General features: G+C 38.3%; 1 protein-coding gene across 2 annotated transcripts in view; it reads left to right on the forward strand.

The window, feature by feature from the left end:
- LOC124644028 (eukaryotic translation initiation factor 4 gamma 3-like) overlaps positions 1-16,373 on the forward strand; it is a 32,131-nt gene extending 15,758 nt beyond the window's left edge. For both annotated transcript variants that reach the window (XM_047183203.1, XM_047183204.1), the window contains exons 13-21: positions 1,541-1,697; positions 6,750-6,824; positions 7,301-7,535; positions 8,725-8,911; positions 9,569-9,745; positions 10,627-10,788; positions 12,822-13,050; positions 14,203-14,304; positions 14,895-16,373. In XM_047183203.1, the coding sequence (XP_047039159.1) occupies positions 1,541-1,697; positions 6,750-6,824; positions 7,301-7,535; positions 8,725-8,911; positions 9,569-9,745; positions 10,627-10,788; positions 12,822-13,050; positions 14,203-14,304; positions 14,895-14,974 (1,404 nt within the window). In that variant the 3' untranslated portion in view covers positions 14,975-16,373. The remainder of the gene's footprint in view (positions 1-1,540; positions 1,698-6,749; positions 6,825-7,300; positions 7,536-8,724; positions 8,912-9,568; positions 9,746-10,626; positions 10,789-12,821; positions 13,051-14,202; positions 14,305-14,894) is intronic.
- Positions 16,374-18,807: the final 2,434 nt, after the last annotated feature.

Below are 18,807 nucleotides of genomic sequence, written 5' to 3' on the forward strand. Positions count from 1 at the left end.
TCAAGAGAATGTTAAAAAGCCACTACCTTTCCTCCTAACGGTAGAATAATATTTATAAAAAGTATATATATCTAGCATTGACATTATTTAAAGGTATATATGTATTTATTGTTATTATTTTATATATATATAAACATATATGTATGTATATATATTTAGTTAATAATTTAAGTATTTATGGTAATAATATTTAGGTGCGCAAATTGCAGGAGCAAGTGTACACTTAGCCTAACTGCCTACCGTATAATCTTTTCCTTCTCGTCTCAATCCATCCTAAGGTTGTCTGGAAGAGATCGCTCTTAGCGATAAGACCGCCCATTATGTCACCTACCTTAACTAGATTTAGATCAAAATTGTAAAATTGGTGTACCTAATAAAGTATATCTATCTATCTATCTACTGTAAAAATATATACTGTAATGAATTGATAAGTATATCTTGGACACCAATGGCTGATAAAAAGGTGAAGGAAAACATCTTGAGGAAACCTGGACTATAAAGTCTGAAATCAGCAACCCGCATTGAGCAAGCGTGGTTAATGCTCAATCCTTCTCCGTGTGAGAGGAGGCCGCAGCCCAGCAGTGGGACGATAAGAAGGCTGTATCAGTAACAATAACAATGCATTGATATAAAGAAAATCCAAGATGCACACTCAACGTCTCAAAAATGAGTGCAACAAAATTGTGCGCTCATTTTCTTTGTCCTAGCCGACCACTTCGGTCGTAAAATTTTATTGCTTTAACTACAGTGCGTTGTAATAACGACTTTAAGCGATTCACGTAAAGTTGAACTTGCAATACCAAAACCCTATAGAAAGAGACAGAATTAGTGTTCGGGGACACTTTAGAGCGTTAGTTTTATTCGAGACTGTGCATCTTGGGTTTTTGTATATCAATGCTATAATGTCAAGCCTGGTGACAGTCGAAGGAAGAACCCTAATATTCCCTTCAACGACACCGCGTGGAAGTCACCCAGAACTACCAACTATCCAGTGGATACTAATAAACTGAAGGCTGTTGGCCAAAAGGTATGTTATTATCTGCCTAGTCTTTTCCCAACTATGTTGGGGTCGGCAGTGTAAGTGCATGCAGCTGAGTACCAGTGTGCCACATGGAGCGACTGCCTATCTGATCTCCTTAACCCAGTTACCTACTACTATCATTTGACATTCTTGGCAGTTGTTACGGATAGTCAGAAGCCAATAAGTCTGACAACCAGTCTTACCAAGGGATATTGGGTTGCCCGGGTAACTGGGTTGAGGGAGTCAGATTTGCAGTCGCTCGTTGTAAAACACTAGTACTCAGCTGCACGTAGACTAGAAGCTGACCTCAACATAGTTGCGAAAAGGCTAGACAGATATGTAAAAAAAACATTTTAAAAGGTATTGAAAACGACTATACATTGTATATATTTTCTATCATTCATATCATCACTATCAATGTTTTATTGGAGTTTCTTGCAGTCTCTTCTCCATGAGATCTGTGCAACTTCTGTGATTTTTAATAAGATTTGAAATAACAATATTTGTCTTTGCTTTCAGAACTTAACCAACATAAAGCTAGCCCCCCACATGTCGGCGTGGAACTTCGGGTCCGGCGCCAAGAGTGCGTCTCCCAGCAGCAACTCCATGATCAGCATCAGCAAGAACATGTACAGCGTGCTGGAGAACGTGCAGGCTGATCCCGCTACTCTTAGAGGTCAGTTACATCATCATCCCCCGAGCCTTTCCCAACTATGTTGGGGTCGGCTTCCAGTCTAACAGGATGTAGCTGAGTACCAGTGTTTACAAGGGGCTACTGCCTCTCTGACAGTGTGCCAAAATCGGTTGCGAAGTTTTGAAGATTAATTAAGCGTACATAGAGATATAGGGACTTTGTTTTATACAATGTATGTGTTTTTTTTTTTTTTTTTTTTTTGTGTGGGTAGTTAGATAAGCAGCACAACAAAAAATAGCTCCTCAGTATTATTTTATTTAATAATATATAAAACAGTTATTTTATTGTGCAAATGCACTAAAACACTGCACAAGCCTTAGATGCACTCAGTTCTACATTGAATTTCAAAATCACATCTACTTCTCTTCACTTCAACATGGACCTTTACACCAAACTGACAAGCTGCATGGAAGAACTGTCCAACACTTTCACTGCGAGAATGGCGACTTATGAGGAAGAGCTGAAGAACGTTGGCAGCACTGAAGCCTCACATAAGAGTATTGCCAGCCTGTCCCGTGATTACACAGAGTTTAAGTGTCTCGTCTGGAAGACGATGAGTGCCCTTAAAATGCAGGTTGAATTGTTGACACTGGGCTTCGATCGACATGAGATGGCTTCTCGAAGGCAGGTTCTTCTTCTGCATGGTCTTCCGGAGCAGAAGGACGAGGATACTGTGTCCAGGGCTGTCACAGTTTTAACTGATAAAATGAAGCTGGGCACTGTTTCTTCTTCGGATATTACGTCGTGTCATCGTTTGGGAGCAGATGGTGGCAAGACAAGGCCTCTGTTGATCCGGTTCCAGAGCTACAGCCTGCGCAGCGAAGTGTGGCGGAGCAAGACAGCACTGAAGGGCTCCGGGCTGGTTGTCTCAGAGTTCCTAACCAAAGCCAGACACGATACGTTCGTTGCTGCTCGAAAGCATTTTGGGGTTAAGGAGTGCTGGACATCGGAGGGCAAGATTGTGATTCTGCTTCCAAATAAATCGCGGCGGAAGATTGAATGCTTGGCGGAATTGCAGCAACTGGTGGTACAATTTCCGACTGCTACCGTGGCTAGTGAACCAGTTCCGAGCACACGATCAACAACCGGCAAAACTCCATCGGGGATGAAACCGAAGCGGCACGCAAAATAATTAGTAATGTGTTTTCTTTTTTCTTTTTATTTCTAAGTCGGTCACTCAGTTATTTTGTTATTGTTGTGTTAGTTTGACTTTGACATAACTTCATAACCTGTACTTGAGACTCGTTCGGAAACATTTTATTAAGTAGATATGTGATTGTGTCTTTTGATCTTTTAAGTTAACTGGCGAGTGCATCGAGATTTTGAGATAGCAGGTAACTGTTATTGAATATTTTAGTATCTTATTTGTTTGTTATATATTTTTATACAAATATTTATATATTTTCTTATATATTTATATATCATGTTTGATCATTGTGATGATAGTTTTATTTCTTGCTCGTCGTCTTGTGCATCTGATGAGAGTTTCGCTAGTGCATTCAGTGACACGGTACATCTTCGCGATCAGCTCTTTACTACCTTTTCACCATATAGTAAGTTTTTTAATATGGTCCACATAAATGCCCAAAGCATTCCTGCTCATCATGCGGACCTGTTAACCTCTTTTGACTCCAGCCTTGTCCATGCCATCCTTGTCTCAGAATCATTTCTCAAACCAGCACTCCCTTCCACTCAATACTCCTTGCCCGGCTACAAGCTGGTGCGTAATGATAGAACTGGCAAGGGAGGCGGAGGGGTAGCCATTTATCTCCGTGGTGACATGCCATATAAAATTGTTGATAAGTCTCCGAGTGATTATTCCAAATCTGCTGAACATTTATTTATTGAAATTACTTTTAATTACAACAAACTATTGCTGGGGGTGTTCTATAATCCAATGTGTACAATTGATTATTACACATCATTTGAGGCAAAGCTTGAACATCTCACACCTTTATATGAGCACACTATTATCCTCGGAGACTTCAACACTTGCTTGCTTAAGGATGATGTGCGCAGCCGTAAACTCCGCTCTCTTGTCTCTTCTGTCAATATGCATATCCTTTAGCTTAACGCTACACATCATGCCCCTCATTGCAATCCTTCTCTTCTAGATCTCATACTAGTATCCGACCCTAGCAAAGTAGCCACTCATGGGCAACTCCCTGCCTCTTTCTCTTATCATGACCTTCTATTTTTATCTTATAAGATCCGTCCACCTAAATGTAAAGCCAAATTTCTTTTCCTTCGCAGTTTCAAGAACATTGATATGGATCGTTTGAGAGAAGATGCGGGCATTATTGACTGGTCTCCTGTTTATGACTGCAATGATGTTGACACAATGGTCTCTACATTTAATAATTTAGTGTTGAATCTCTTCGACAAACATGCACCTCTCAAAAAGGTTAGAGTGAGACATCTTCCGGCCCCGTGGTTGTCGGAAAATATTAAGCAGATGATGGCGAAGAGGGATAGGGCAAAGCGTCGTTTCAGAAGAGATCCCAGCGAGGAGAACTGGACTTCGTACAAGAGATTGCGGAATCGCTGCAGTCGTCTGTGCAGAGATGCAAAGAGACGCCATATTCACAATTCCATTAAAAACTTTAACACTGCACAAGTATGGCAATTCCTCAAGTCTTTTGGAATCGGCAAGGCTGCTAATGATAGCGCCTCCGATATAGATCTTAATACGATCAACGCACATTTTTCGAAGTCACCAGTGACGCTGGATGACAACGTTAAATCGTACACTCTCAATTATCTGTCGAACATTTCTTTGCCAAATTGTACTTCGTTTTCCTTCCATCCAGCTACCGAGGGAGATATAAAGCGTTCCATTTTATCCATTTCCTCAAAGGCAGTAGGAGATGATGGACTTCATCTTCAAATGCTTCTTCCTATCCTTGATGTACTAATTCCTGTAATTTTACATCTTGTTAACTACTCCTTATTTACCAGTTCCTTTCCCACAGCATGGAAACGAGCCCATGTATTGCCTTTGCCCAAGATACCCAATCCCTCCACAGTTTCCCAGTTCCGTCCAATATCCATTCTTCCAATCCTCTCCAAAGTCCTTGAGAGTGTTGTCAATAATCAACTGTCTCGCTTTCTTTCCTCTAATAGCCTGCTGAGTCCGTACCAATCTGGTTTCCGTCCTGGCCATAGCACGGTATCTGCATTGGTGAAAATCACAGATGATATCCGGCTGGCTATGGAGAACAGGCGCTTAACAGTTTTGGTATTGCTAGATTTCAGTAGTGCTTTTAACTCAGTTGATTTTGACATCCTCCTAGGTATCCTCTCCTCTCTTAATATATCTCCGTCTGTAACTGCGTGGTTCAGCTCCTATCTTCGAGGTCGCTCGCAGTCGGTTCGCTCTGACGAGGGTTCCTCTGAGTGGTGTGATCTTGCTGCGGGTGTTCCTCAAGGCGGCGTTCTCTCTCCTCTACTTTTCTCCGTTTTTATTAACGCCATCACAAAGACACTTACTTCACATTACCATCTCTATGCAGACGATTTGCAGCTTTATCAACATTGTCATCTCGAGGAGCTTCCTAGGACAATTGATGCCATCAATAATGATCTTGTCAACATAAGTCAATGGGCTAAAAGCTTTGGTCTTTTGGTCAACCCGTCCAAATCTCAAGCCATCATTATTGGTGGCAGATATTTTCTTAATAGGCTGCATTCTCCCCCGTCACTCTTGTACGACAATGTCACGATACCATACTCTTCGCAAGTCAGAAACTTGGGTGTACTAATGGACTGCAATCTGTCGTGGGGTAAGCACATTGCAGAAGTAAGCAGGAGAGTATTTTGCACGTTTCAGTCTCTCAAACGTCTCCAGAAGTTCCTGCCTTTTCCAACAAAAATTACTCTTGCTCAGTCGCTTCTTCTCCCTCTTTTAGATTATGCTGATGTCTGTTTCCTTGATGCGACTGAGGAACTTCTAGATAAGCTTGAACGTCTGCAGAATCTGTGCATTCGCTTCATTTTCGGGCTCAGAAAGTACGACCACGTGTCGGAGTTTCGGAGTCGGCTGAAGTGGCTGCCTATTCGGCGGCGTCGAGATGCTCACATACTTTCTTTTCTTTTCTCTCTTCTCTATAATCCCTTCTCACCAAGTTATCTTCGGGAACGTTTTGAGTTTCTTGTTCCGAGAGGCAAACCTTGTCGCACTTCCTCATCTCTCCTTCTTCGTGTCCCTTCCCACACTACGAGCCGCTATGATGGATCGTTCACTGTTCGTGCTGTGAGACTGTGGAATTCCCTTCCACACTCGATACGCGAAAGCCAATCGTTGGATGCATTTAAGAGACGAGTAAAGGAATACTATTTATCAAGATGATATTTCTATTCTTATATATATATATATATTATATTATATTACATATATATTATATTCTATATGTATTATGTTTATATACTGTGTAGCTCTACTACATACATATGTTTAGTTTATTGTTATTTAATATTTGTTTAGTATTTCATATTTGTTGTGCACATATAATTGACCCTACCTCTATCGAATATCTCTATCGCTTTAAGGTTGGCTGTAAGAGAACCCAATTCTGGGTTAAGCTCGCCGTTGTACATAACTGTCTGTATCCCGTATGTATTTACTGTTTAGTGTGCAATAAAGAATAAGAAAAAAAAATGTAGTGATAATATGCAGTCCTATAAATGACAGTCTTTCAGTATCATCTGCCTAGTCTTTTCCCAACTATGTTGGGGTCGGCTTCTAGTCTAACTGGATGCGGCAAATAAACACTGCTTCGCAAACTCCAATATGGAAAAGCCTAGGCAAATGATGATTGTGTAAGTACATTGTCAGCATTTTGTCAAATTGTAATTTGTAATGAAGGTGTCGAAATGCTGTTAATGTTGGCAAATACAGCTCGTACTCTATAATATGTCCTGCGCAGCTGGCTGATCTCTTTATATGAGAACAGCCGCGGTCTTGGGTTCTTATAAAACTGTTGTCAATATTTCTTACAATAACAATTTTCGAAATATTGTATTTTTGGCTTTCAGAAAACAAGGACTTGACACCTAAGTATTCTAAGGGAGCGTCGATAGAAAGGTCTACATTCAACTCCAGAGACATGAGTAAGTTCACAAATTAATATTCGACTCAATTACTACTTATAAATTTTTATCCTACATAGAATTAAGTGTACAAATTAGCAGACCCGAATTTTTAGACAGCTTTTTCTGTGAATTGAAAAAAATATATTTTTTAGGAAAGTTGTTTGTAATCATAAGTAGAATCTTGTAGTCGTCATATATATTTATAAAAATAATATCGAAAGCTTCTTCTTACCTACAGACAGACATGTGTTGCTGGGGAGTTTGTTGCGCCACTTCTTAACAGCAATAACATATAGGAAGTGGTGAAAGGCGGGCGTTTTGGGGGATGTCTTTTGTTAATTTCGAAAATTTCGAAAAGTGCTGTTTTGCAGTCAAGTTTGATTAAAGTATTTGGAGTTTGAATAAGCGATAAGACTGCCTATTATGTACTTTACTAAAAAATTACTTACTTTTGTAAAAAAAATACCTAATAGAATATCTATCTATCTACCCAGACACAACAGAAAGCAACAGCCGTTCGAACTCAACCACCCGAGCTGCCCCACCAGCTCCAGCCCCCATCACCCAGGAACCTCTCCCCGAAGACAAGAGCAAGGCAGTCAAGTCCATGCTGGACCAGTGCATCATCAACTCGGACCATGAAGAGATGGCTGCCGATGTGAAGGAATTGTATCCCGTGAAGTATCATGCTGCTGTGGTCGGGGAGATACTTAATATTGCTGTGGAGAAGTGAGTAATAATAATAACTGTAACGTAGTTTCCCCATTCCTAGTCCACTAGCATCCCATCACATAAGCCCAAGTAGTTTTCATCCATAGTTAACAATAGTTTAGCACAGAACCGGGGATTGTCCTTGGGTACGTTTCTATAGTGTATACAGGGATAATCGTCGGTTTTGTGTCACCATTTCATTAGAGTTGTCTCAAAAGGGCTTCAGCGTGTTGGCCTCGGCCCCACGTTCGCCTCCCAAAAATCCGGGACTCTATAGTCCCGAGGTCTGGTAGAGACATATAAAAATAACTACAGTCAGTAATAATATTGTAGCTGTTTCACGCGGTTTTACTCGCGTTCCGAGGGATTTACGTTATGTATTTTATGCTGTCCTGGTATGCTCATCTAAGTTTTACTGTCCTGGTACTTGGTGAGTATACTTATCTATACTAACTAATATGTAATACTAGAGATTTACTTCATGTTTTTTATTGCTAGCGAGCATTTTATCGTGTATACGGAATAAAAAAATTGTATAGTGATACGGAAAAAAGTTTCCCCGGGACTCGTGGGATTAGTTAGAAACCGACATACAAAATGCAGCCGAACTATAAAAGTAGAGTACCAGGACAGCATAAATCCCCCGAATTAGAATATTATACCAATGACGGGATGACAATGTAAACTACTCACCATATACCAAGACAGAATAAAATACATGAAGTACCTAAATCCCTCGGGACGCGGGTGAAACCGCGTGGAACAGCTAGTACCTACTATTTGCTGCCTCTAGCTCTAGCAACGAGGCAGCTAGCTAGCTCTAGCTAGCTGCCTCGTTGGTCTAGCTGTCGCAAGTGCGGCTGCTAAGCACGAGGTCTCGGGTTCGATTCCCGAGTCGGGCCGAAATCGCTTTGTGGGTTTTAGAAGACTTTCACAAAGCAGCCCGGAGCCTGGAAGCTGGTGATTGATACACCCGTGCATCGGAGAGCACGTAAATGTCGGTCCTGCGCCTGATCTCTTTCCGGTCGTGTCGGATTGCCGTCCCATCGCGCTATGAGAGTGAAGGAATAGTGAGTGCACCTGTGTCCAAGCAAATGCTTGTGCACTATAATATGTCCCGCGCAGCTGGCTGATCTCCTTAAATGAGAACAGCCGCCGTGGCCGAAATCGGCCTTGGACGCCATTATTTCTTATTTCTTTATTTCAGACCAGCTAAAGAAATCGGCCTCATCTCAAAGGCACTACTCAACTTAGTGACATCGAACACAATATCTGCCGACAATTTCGTGTCAGGCATCAAAGATGTGTTAGAATTCGCCCCAGACCTGTATATTGATATACCTATGTTATACGATAATTTGGGAAAAATTATTGCACCGCATATTGAAAATAAGGTAAGTGATTTATTTATTTAGGATTGCCAACAGAAGTCAACACAATTTCATAAGTTATATCATTTCCTAGTTTAGGTCAAGTGTACGCTCCCAATTACAGGCGACCACATCATTTACAATCGTTGCATTCTATTAAAACTTAAATAAACTAAACAGTAATTATAAAATAGGAAAAAAAAATAGTGATAAATCTATCATCATCTGCAATGCCATTCCCCAACTATGTTGGGGTCGGCTGCCATACTAACTGGATGTAGCTGAGTACCGATCGCCCTATCTGAGCTCTGCCTGTCATTTGAACATCTTTGGCAGTCGTTAAGAGCAGCCAGAAGCCAGAAAATCTGACAACCAGTATTTTCTATGGGCATTAGGTGGGTTGCTCGGGTAACTGGGTTGAGGAGGTCAGATAGGCAGTCGCTCCTTGTGGCACACTGGTACTCAGCTGCATCCGGTTAGACTGGAAGCCTACCCCACAATGGTTGGGAAAAGGCCAGGCAAAATAATAATATTTACAGTCAAGTCAACCTACCCGAATCTGTCAAAATTTATCAATCAAACATTAACCTTCCACTATTGTGATAAGATTGAAAATCTATTGAAGACATTTGAAAGATTGAGACAGTTTAATATAATATTAATAAAATTATTTATTTCCAGCATATCACATTTGGCCAGCTATTCAAGGTCTCTGAAAGCATAATTTCAGCAAACCACGGACATCTGTTTTTGAAAGCCATTGTAAGGGATTTGAAGGAAAGTATGGGACCTTCGTTCGTCACCAGTAAATGGCAAGAATCTGGTCTCCAAGTTAAGCAATGGATGGATGAAAACCTTGTAAGTGTCTTCAAATATTCTTCTCTAATCTTTCACCCGTGTCCCGTGGGAACTACTGCTCGTACCGGGATAAAATATAGCCTATGTTACTCGGGAAGAGTGTAGGTTTACAACAGTGAAAGAATTTTTTAAATCAGTTCAGTAGTTTACGAGCTTTTATTCGGATTTTAGAAGTAACTTTCAATATTATAATAATTTATGATGACGACCTCGTTCTCGCAATAGTCACCTTGCCGGACAGCCAAACTGATAGTACCGGGTTTGATCCCAGCACGGTCAACATTTGTGTGTTGAGCATTATTTGTGTTGGCCGTGGTTCTGGATGTTATAATATAATATGTATTTATAATTATATAATATTTGAATGTAAAGTACACATATTAACGTTAGCGTCCGCCCGCGGCTTCGTCCGCGTAGAGTTCGGTTAAATCGCATTTCCAAGAGAATTTCTTAAAAAGTCCGGGATAAAAACTATCCTATGTTCTTTCTCAAGGTCGACTCTATCTCTGTACCAAATTTTATTAAAATCAGTTCAGTGGTTTAGACGTGAAAGCGTAACAGACAGACACAGCGGTGATGTTGGCCCCCCCGGGCCCGCTGTTACGTCGAAGCCGGAACAGTCACTTTCACATATTTATAACTAGCTGGTGCCCGCGACTTCGTCTGCGCAGGTTTAGTATTTCGAACAATATGTTTTCAAATTGTAGCCTATGTCTTATTCTGATGTATAAGCTATATTATTGTAAAGTTTCATTAAAATCCATTCAGTAGTTTTTGCGTGAAAGAGTAACAAACATCCATACATCCATACATACAAACTTTCGCGTTTATAATATTAGTAGGATATTAGTTAGGATATTTATCTGGATTTTTAACTTCAGGTGTCGACATGGTTTGAAGACAATAAGTTCCAATTCTTGGAAGGAGACTCCAAGGTTAGCGAAGACACGAAGGAAATCTTATCCCCAGCCGAAACTCAGAGCAAACTCATTCAATTGATGAAATCTGATGAGGACTGCCCGTGTATCAAAGGATGGATTCAGGTAAGCTATACATATTTCTGTATCTAATTCACAATAATCTCAAAATAATAAAAAAAAATACCAAATTCTGTTTTTAAATAAGCTAAATAGACATTAATGGCCTTACTACAAAAATTTAAACATCTGTTGAACAGTTTTCTAAAAAAAATGTGGCTGCAAAACGGACCTTATTTCAACGTCATAGTCTGATTTTTTTAGACAAGTCTTCAACAGATGTTTAAAAGGTGGTACGACGGTAACAATTTGAGGTTTTTTTTTTAAGTTTTCAAGAATTCGCTTAATGGCGTTATACCTACTACGTTACTGGACCTACTTTGAGTCCTTATTTTCTCTTTAATTAATTGTTGATGACAATACAACTTCAAAATTATATGACTTTACTAAGATATGTAGCTCTGTTCCTTGTAATAATGTGCCATCTATCTTGTAGGCATCAGCTAGGAAAAGAATTAAAAAAAAAAGAAAAACCTTCATTACATAAATTTTCTGTCAGAATAGACAAAAAACTCTTTACAAGTAAAATATCACACGCGTTCTGTCTCTGTCCGTCGCGCGTCGCAACTCGCATCATGCATGAATCGCAATCGCAGCAAGAGCAGACTAGCAGAGTAGCAGACACGGCGGGGCGGCCAGTCGTCGCATGCTTGCGTTTGCTATCGGTTGCTCGCGCTAAATAGTTGATTTTTGTACATACAATCAATGAACTTTTAAATACGCTTTTCATAACATACCCAGTTTATTTCATAAAAACACTTAAGTCTGAAATGTATATTTACAAATTATTAATTTATAGCGTAAAATCAATTATAGACAGTCCTAAGCCTGAAAACTACTGAAAAGTATGAAGGAAAGTTCATTGGTTTTTTACTGTTCCGTTTTATCGTAAGAATTCATAAACGCGATGTAATATTCTTAATTTCTTGTATAGCAACTTAGCAAGTAACTACAGCAAACAGTCACTGCGCTTGCTTTTTTTGACCTAGTGAACCTACGCATAAAATAGCATGCTATCATCGATATATATGTACTACGTACTAGATAGAACGTTCCGAACAAAAAGCTTACCACACTGAACTGCACTGCAGACTATGCAGTGCCCAAAATGGCAAATCAGAGCGATTTTGACACCTGCGTCAGATGGATGTCTATGAAACTACAATTATAAAATAGAAAATACATATCAAGGTATAAACTTACACATATAAACTATTCGAGAGTCAAGTTAGTAAAATTACACGCTGTTCATGCTATTACAACGCTTGTATATCATACTTTTCATTTACAATTCAATTTTACAAATATGCATCAATTTGTTCCCGCCCGCCATCTTGAATTATGGATTAAGAAAATCGTGCAGAAACAGATGTGCCATAAAACTAGCAGTAGGTAAAATATCAATGAAAACAGACTTCACTTTGTCATGGTATGTTCTTACTTTCAAGAAAAAATAATTAAATTCGCGAAAATTTGTGATAGCCCTCTTAAGAAAAAAAACATCGTAATTAATATTAAAAACCCTAAAAATAAGTTCCTGGTTTTAATATATTACATGATTTTGCATTCAATTAGATATAAATAAACTTTTTGATATATTACATGATTTTGAATTCACTTAGATATAAACTTTTTGAGTAATGAAAAATGTAGGCAAAATACGAGCGACACTTCTGCAATTAACATCAATAAGGATGACTACATGTCACAATACGTCAACGAAATGTCAACAGACGACATAGCGGGTAAATTATTTGTATGGATGTTCTTGTCTATCGCTAGAGTATATGTCAATGCATGCTATAAATATAGCAAGTAAAATAGCATGATAAAAATGTATAGCATTTCGCATATAGCAAGTTATTGCCGCATAGCAACTTTGAACACCACTACTTGTAACTATGTACGTAAGAAAATCTTGGAATCTTAATTTGCCTTACTACGGTCTTCGATTAGGATGAAATGTTGCACACGCTCTGAGTTCTGATGACAATACACGACCAGCATGTTTTAAGTTTTTAACTATTATTTTTTTCTAGGATAAATTCGGCAACACAGCCAACGAGGACTGGTTTATCCGAGCCCTGATTCAAGCTATATGCGAGTATGCCCTCTTCGGGCCCGAGGGCGAAGGCCCACAGTTTAACCAGGAGCGCATGACTAAGTATGCGAGCCTTATCAACGAGTTTGGTGAAAGCAAGCAGGCGAGGGAAGCTAGCTGTCTGTTCGGTATACAACATCTGATACATAGGTTGGAACATCCTCAAGGTATGTTAAAACAATAAAACATATTTTATAATTTTGTATACAGGAATGAATTTTATCCAGTGCGCAAACTTTGTCAACTTATAGTTAAATAAGTTTTATAGATACGTATATTTTTATTTTTTAGTGTTTTAGTACAAAAAAGAAAAGTTATTGATATCGAAAGATGTTTATTTTGTAACCGACAGTACGGTCACAGTCGTCGTAGTATGCACGGCGGCAACGCGAAACCGGTTTACTGACGGAGCTCCGCTCGGCGCGCGTAAGAATAGTTGGTATCCATATTTTGCTGATTTTAGGGCGGATAAAAGAATGAAAAATTTTTTTTTACTGATGATGCAGATATGTTCTGTTAACGATTCTGGACCACCAGTTTTTTTTTGCGCACTGCTTAAAATTCATTCCTGTATAATATTTTGTAATTTTGTATATAATATTTTGTAATTTTGTATATAATATTTTGTAAATTAACGGTTCTTTAATCATACAAACAGACATGTGTTGCTGGGGAGTTGGTTCCAGTAAAAACATATAGGAAGTGGTTTTTGGGGTCTAAATTTGACCTTCACCAAAAAGTGCTGATTTTCAGCCTACTTTGAATAAATGACTTTTCATCTTTATCTTTAAAATAATAGTTATTTCTGAACTCAAACTCAAAATCCATATTATAATAGGGTCATATTATAATGGACACTTATTTTTAATTTTCTCTGACAAACGAATAGCAATGAAGATACGACACGATTGAATTTTGTGGTACGTCAATTTTGGGTAAAAATTGTACATAAATGTTACTAAAGTATAGTACTGTCATCACTTCCCGTGCCTTTTTCCAACTAAGTTGGGGTCAGCTTCCAGGCTATCTGTATTCAGCTGCGTACCAGTGTTTTACAAGGAGCGACTGCCTGTCTGACTTCCTCAACCCAGTTACCCGGGAAACCCGATACCCCTTGGTTAGACTGGTGTCAGACTTACTGGCTTCTGACTAACCGTAATGACTGCCAAAGATGTTCAAATGACAGCCGGGACCTACAGTTTAACGTGCCATCCGAAACACAGTCATTGGTGTCCAAGATATACTTGGAAAGTATATACAAAGATAGAAACGAACCAATCTCTCAAGTATACTGTACTAATATTTATTATTTGTTTCAGGATTAACATTAGAGATATTCCAATATCTTCACGAACAATATATTATATCATTAGACGGGTTTATCGCATGGGAAGAGTCGGAGAAGGAACCGGAAGGAAAAGGTATTTCATTTTATTTATTTAAATAAGACATCTAAGACCTATATAAATATTTTAATTTCCTTAGGAAACACATGAATACTTTATAATTCCCATCCTTTCATGGTTGTAAAATGGAGAACAAAATGACTAGCAGAGATATCATAACGCAAAATCTCCTAAGAAAGTAGCGCGACAACATGCGGGGACGAGGGTCGAGGATCGTTACTAGCTCCTACGAGCTCCACCCTTCTATAGAAACCCATTATTTTCAAAATAAAATTACCAATCTTTGACAGATTGGTTCTGATTTGAAAAGGAACCCGAACGTCTCGTTAGTTCTAGTAACTGATCACTACCGTGCGTTGCTTGAGCTAGAAGGCGCCTGACCTACCTTTCTTATGTCATCTCCGCTATTTTTATGTTGCTGGGGAATTTGTTGCGCCAATTCTCCTTCTCAGGAAGTGGTGAAGGGCGGGCGTTTTGGGGTTGTCTTTTGTAAATTTGACCTTCAAAAAGTGCTGAATTTCAACTTACTTTGCATAAATGACTTTTTATCTTATCTTTCCTTCCTCCGTGGATTGTAGAGACGTTAATATCGTATTGTGTTCCAGGTGTGATGCTAAAGGCTTTGACATCCTTCTTCACGAACATCGAGGAAGCCGACAGCGAAGACTCGAGCGGCGATGACTGAAAACCCCAGCAATATATACTAAATAAACCATTTTTTTATATAATAATACTAGCTTCCGCTCACGGTTTCACCCGTGTCTCGATATTACTGCTTCCCGTAGTCGGATGGTGACAAAAACTATCCTATGTACTTCTCTAACTTCTAAGCTACGTCACAACTAATATTCAGCTTAATCGGTCCAGCCATTTTTGAGTTATAAGTAGTGTAACTAACATGATTTTCTTTTTATATACTTGTATAGATTTTAATTGATTAAGTTATTGTTTTTTATTGGATGTACATACAATTTTATTTTTAAACTGAGTTTTGAAATAAAATGGTTTATCAAGATTTGTTTATCTTTAGTTTAGTGATTATTCTAATGGAGTATATTAAAGTCACTCTTTAGAAATGTACTCCTGTTTATAAGATAACTTACCTGTCATTATATGGATTATGGGTTCAATTATTTACTTAAAACATATATTACTATTGCTTTAGTTAATAAAATAGCCACTTTTGGCTTAAAGTCCGTTTAAAAAAATATTGGACACGCATTTTTTTATTTTATATTAAAAATTCACTAAGATATAAGGCATTGAAGATTGGGAGTCGGGGCTCGAAACGTAACGTGTATGTAGAATTGGTACTTGGAAGTGACTAACACAAAATTCAATCACGTTCTATCTTCGTTGTTATTTGTTTGTGAGAGAAAAGATTAAAATCGTGTCCATTATTTTAGGTTTATCTAAAAGGCGGACTAATTACTTTTTTTTCATTTACTATGTTTATTCAAACTCAAGGGTTGTTCGAAAGAGATACCGCGGCCCTGGTACATAAAAGGCCTATGACGGAACACGACGGTTTTTAGTCAGTAAGAGTCTGACACTCCCTCATCGCTGCTAACCCACAGCGGGAGGGGTCACTTGATGATTTTTGACGTCGGAAAAAAAAGGGAATACTTAATCAATGACGGAAAATAATAGAATGATTGATCTTTATTAACATAGTTTACTGTTACCAGTTAAATAACCTTATTTTGTATGTTATATAACAAGTAAAAATACTTATGAAATTGCTTCGTTAAGCCTTCTACAAATTTTTATTCGCGTTGTCGCTCGGTTTAATTATCCACTTTTCGTTTTTTTGGCCCAAGTTAAATTTGATAAAAGATTTTAATGTATATTTTTGTAAGTTTTAATTTACTTAATGATCTTTCAACAGGCTCGAGGTAATATTTCTTTTATTATGCACCTAACAGACATGAAAAAATCTTAGATTATATTTTGTCCGGTACGGGAAGTACTTTTGCGCTTTTTGATGCGTTTTATTAGTCTTAAGCTGTAATATAAGATTAGTTAGGTGTATAAAGAAATGTAAATATGTGAAGGAAATAAAATAAACCATATTTTCGTTAAAATTTAGTTTTTCTTTGTTCCTCCCTCCTGGCGTTAATATGCAATGCAAATTCTTTGGTAGTCGTTACGGGTAGTCAGAAGCCAGTAAGTCTGACAACCAGTCTTACCAAGGGGTATTGGGTTGTTCGGGTAACTGGGTTGAGGCAGGCCCGCCGCTAGCTGTTTGTTCGCCCGCGTGCAAAACTGATTAATCTGATTATGCCGCCCTACGACTACATATTGTACTGGGTTTGACAAAAAATATAAGAGGGGGGAGGTCCAGGGGTCCGGAAACCCCGCCCATTCATTTCCATTTTACTTGTCCAACAGAAAAAAATATGTACATGCACCGCTCTGATTGCAGAAAACCCACCTACTTTTGGATAGGTACATAAATATTGCAATACATAACATACATTACACATAACTTTTTATTTACTTGAAATGCTCTAAGACTTAGAGTAACCCGAGAAGTCCTGGGTTAGCCCATAAGCAAACTAAGCAATTGCTTAGGGCATCAATGCAGTGCAATCATTACACAAGTGGCCCCTATGTATTAAAAGATTGTGACTAATAGGTAGGTACCAACATATGTATATCAAAGTGCTTAGAACAGATTATGGGCAACTTAAACTAACGAACTTAAATATCTATAACAATGCTAAATTTCTGTAAATATGTTATTTATGGCTTTTGGTGGGTTTCGCGTTGAAAAAGTTTACGCATTAGAGACAGCTTATATGTAAGGAAGCGCGAGCGAAGCGAGCGCAACAATTTTTTAGTCTAAGGACACAAAACAAATAAAAACCACTGTATATTAACAAAGCAAAGTCAAAAAGTAAGATATGCACAGAAATGAAGTGCAAATGTATATGAAGCCGCGAGCGAAGCGAGCGCGATTTTTTCCTTAGAGTTTTCATAAACTAAACATATCATACAAAGCCAAAGTGAACAAAAAGCTATTAACGGACTTGCGTGAAAAAATATTTTTCGGAATTGAATGCCTCAGCAATTAAACAAAGATAAATTGTGATATCTGACATGGAACCGCGAGCGCTACGAGCGCGAAATTTTTTGAGGATGCAAAGGGTGAACCAGTCAAAATTAATAGGAGTCGAGGGCGGCTTTTCTGAAATTTTGCTGCTAATCTACTCATCTATTTTTAGTAAAAATATTTTTATTACGTAATTATGGTTTAATTTTGCCGCCCCCTAAATAGTGCCGTCCGGGGCATTTGCCCCCCTTGCCCTCCCCTCCACGCTACGCTAATGGTTGGTCTTAAATCGTTTTTAATCATTTTTAATTTTGAAAATGACCTTTCAACAGATGTAATTGAAACCGGCAGTGTAAATAATATCCCACCCAAAACAAAAATGTGAAAGACTGCCAAGTTCGATAATACGGGAATGCTTCGCCTATAAAAGAAGTGAGATCTGAATAAGTACCAAGTTCCATACACATACCTCAGTTAAAAATAGTTACTTTTTAATGATGTTACTTGGCAAGTTTTCATACACCTTGTTATAAACCTACTAAACGCAATGAATCAAGTATTTAATTTTCTATTAAAACTTGCCAAGTAATCATCATTAAAAAGTAACTATTTTTAACTGAGGTATGTGTATGGAACTTGGTACTTATTCAGATCTCACTTCTTTTATAGGCGAAGCATTCCCATATTATCGAACTTGGCAGTCTTTCACATTTTTGTTTTGGGTGGGATTTCATTTATTTTTGTAAGGTTGTTTATTTTATTTTTTTCTTATGATGAAGTTAGTTAAAGAAATGTCTCATTTATACTATTTTTTAGATTTTTTAATATGCACTATGTTTCTTACAAAGAAATGAACTAGATTAACTAAATGGACTAGATTTACCAACTGACTGACATGACATGTTATCATATATTATGTTCGTGGATCAAAGTTACACATTCGTTATTTTCGAAAGTGATTCACACTTGGCCGTTTTCAGATTTTTACTTTACTTTGACTAACTACAAACCTTTGTACCATTCGAAGATATATTATATAAATATAGATAAAGGACAATGGGCGTTTCTGGGCTATCGGCGGCCAGGCATGAAACTGGTATCAAATGATAGCCCTTGCAATTAGGAGTAACTTTTACTATGGGCATTACCCCGTGAGACATTTAGGAAAAAGGATATTTGCATATTAGTGCAACAAAATTGTATGGAGCAAAGTCGCTTAATTATTCGCAGTCTTTTAATTTTTGGTTTATTCCGCGCTTTTATGAGACTTAAAACTTCTGCTCTGATACTAGACTTACTGCTTGCTGCTTGACCTGACGACCAGAAATACGATTTGAAGAAGTTTTTTACCTTGATTCCTTTACTCGTGGAGTAAGAGGATTAAGTGACTAGAAACAAAAATGCATTTTATTCGTTGTGGGTGTCCAATGACCCCTCCCGCTGTGGGTTAGCAGCGGCGAGGG

This window comes from Helicoverpa zea, chromosome 29 (assembly GCF_022581195.2).
Source record: "Helicoverpa zea isolate HzStark_Cry1AcR chromosome 29, ilHelZeax1.1, whole genome shotgun sequence".
NCBI lineage: Eukaryota > Metazoa > Arthropoda > Insecta > Lepidoptera > Noctuidae > Helicoverpa > Helicoverpa zea.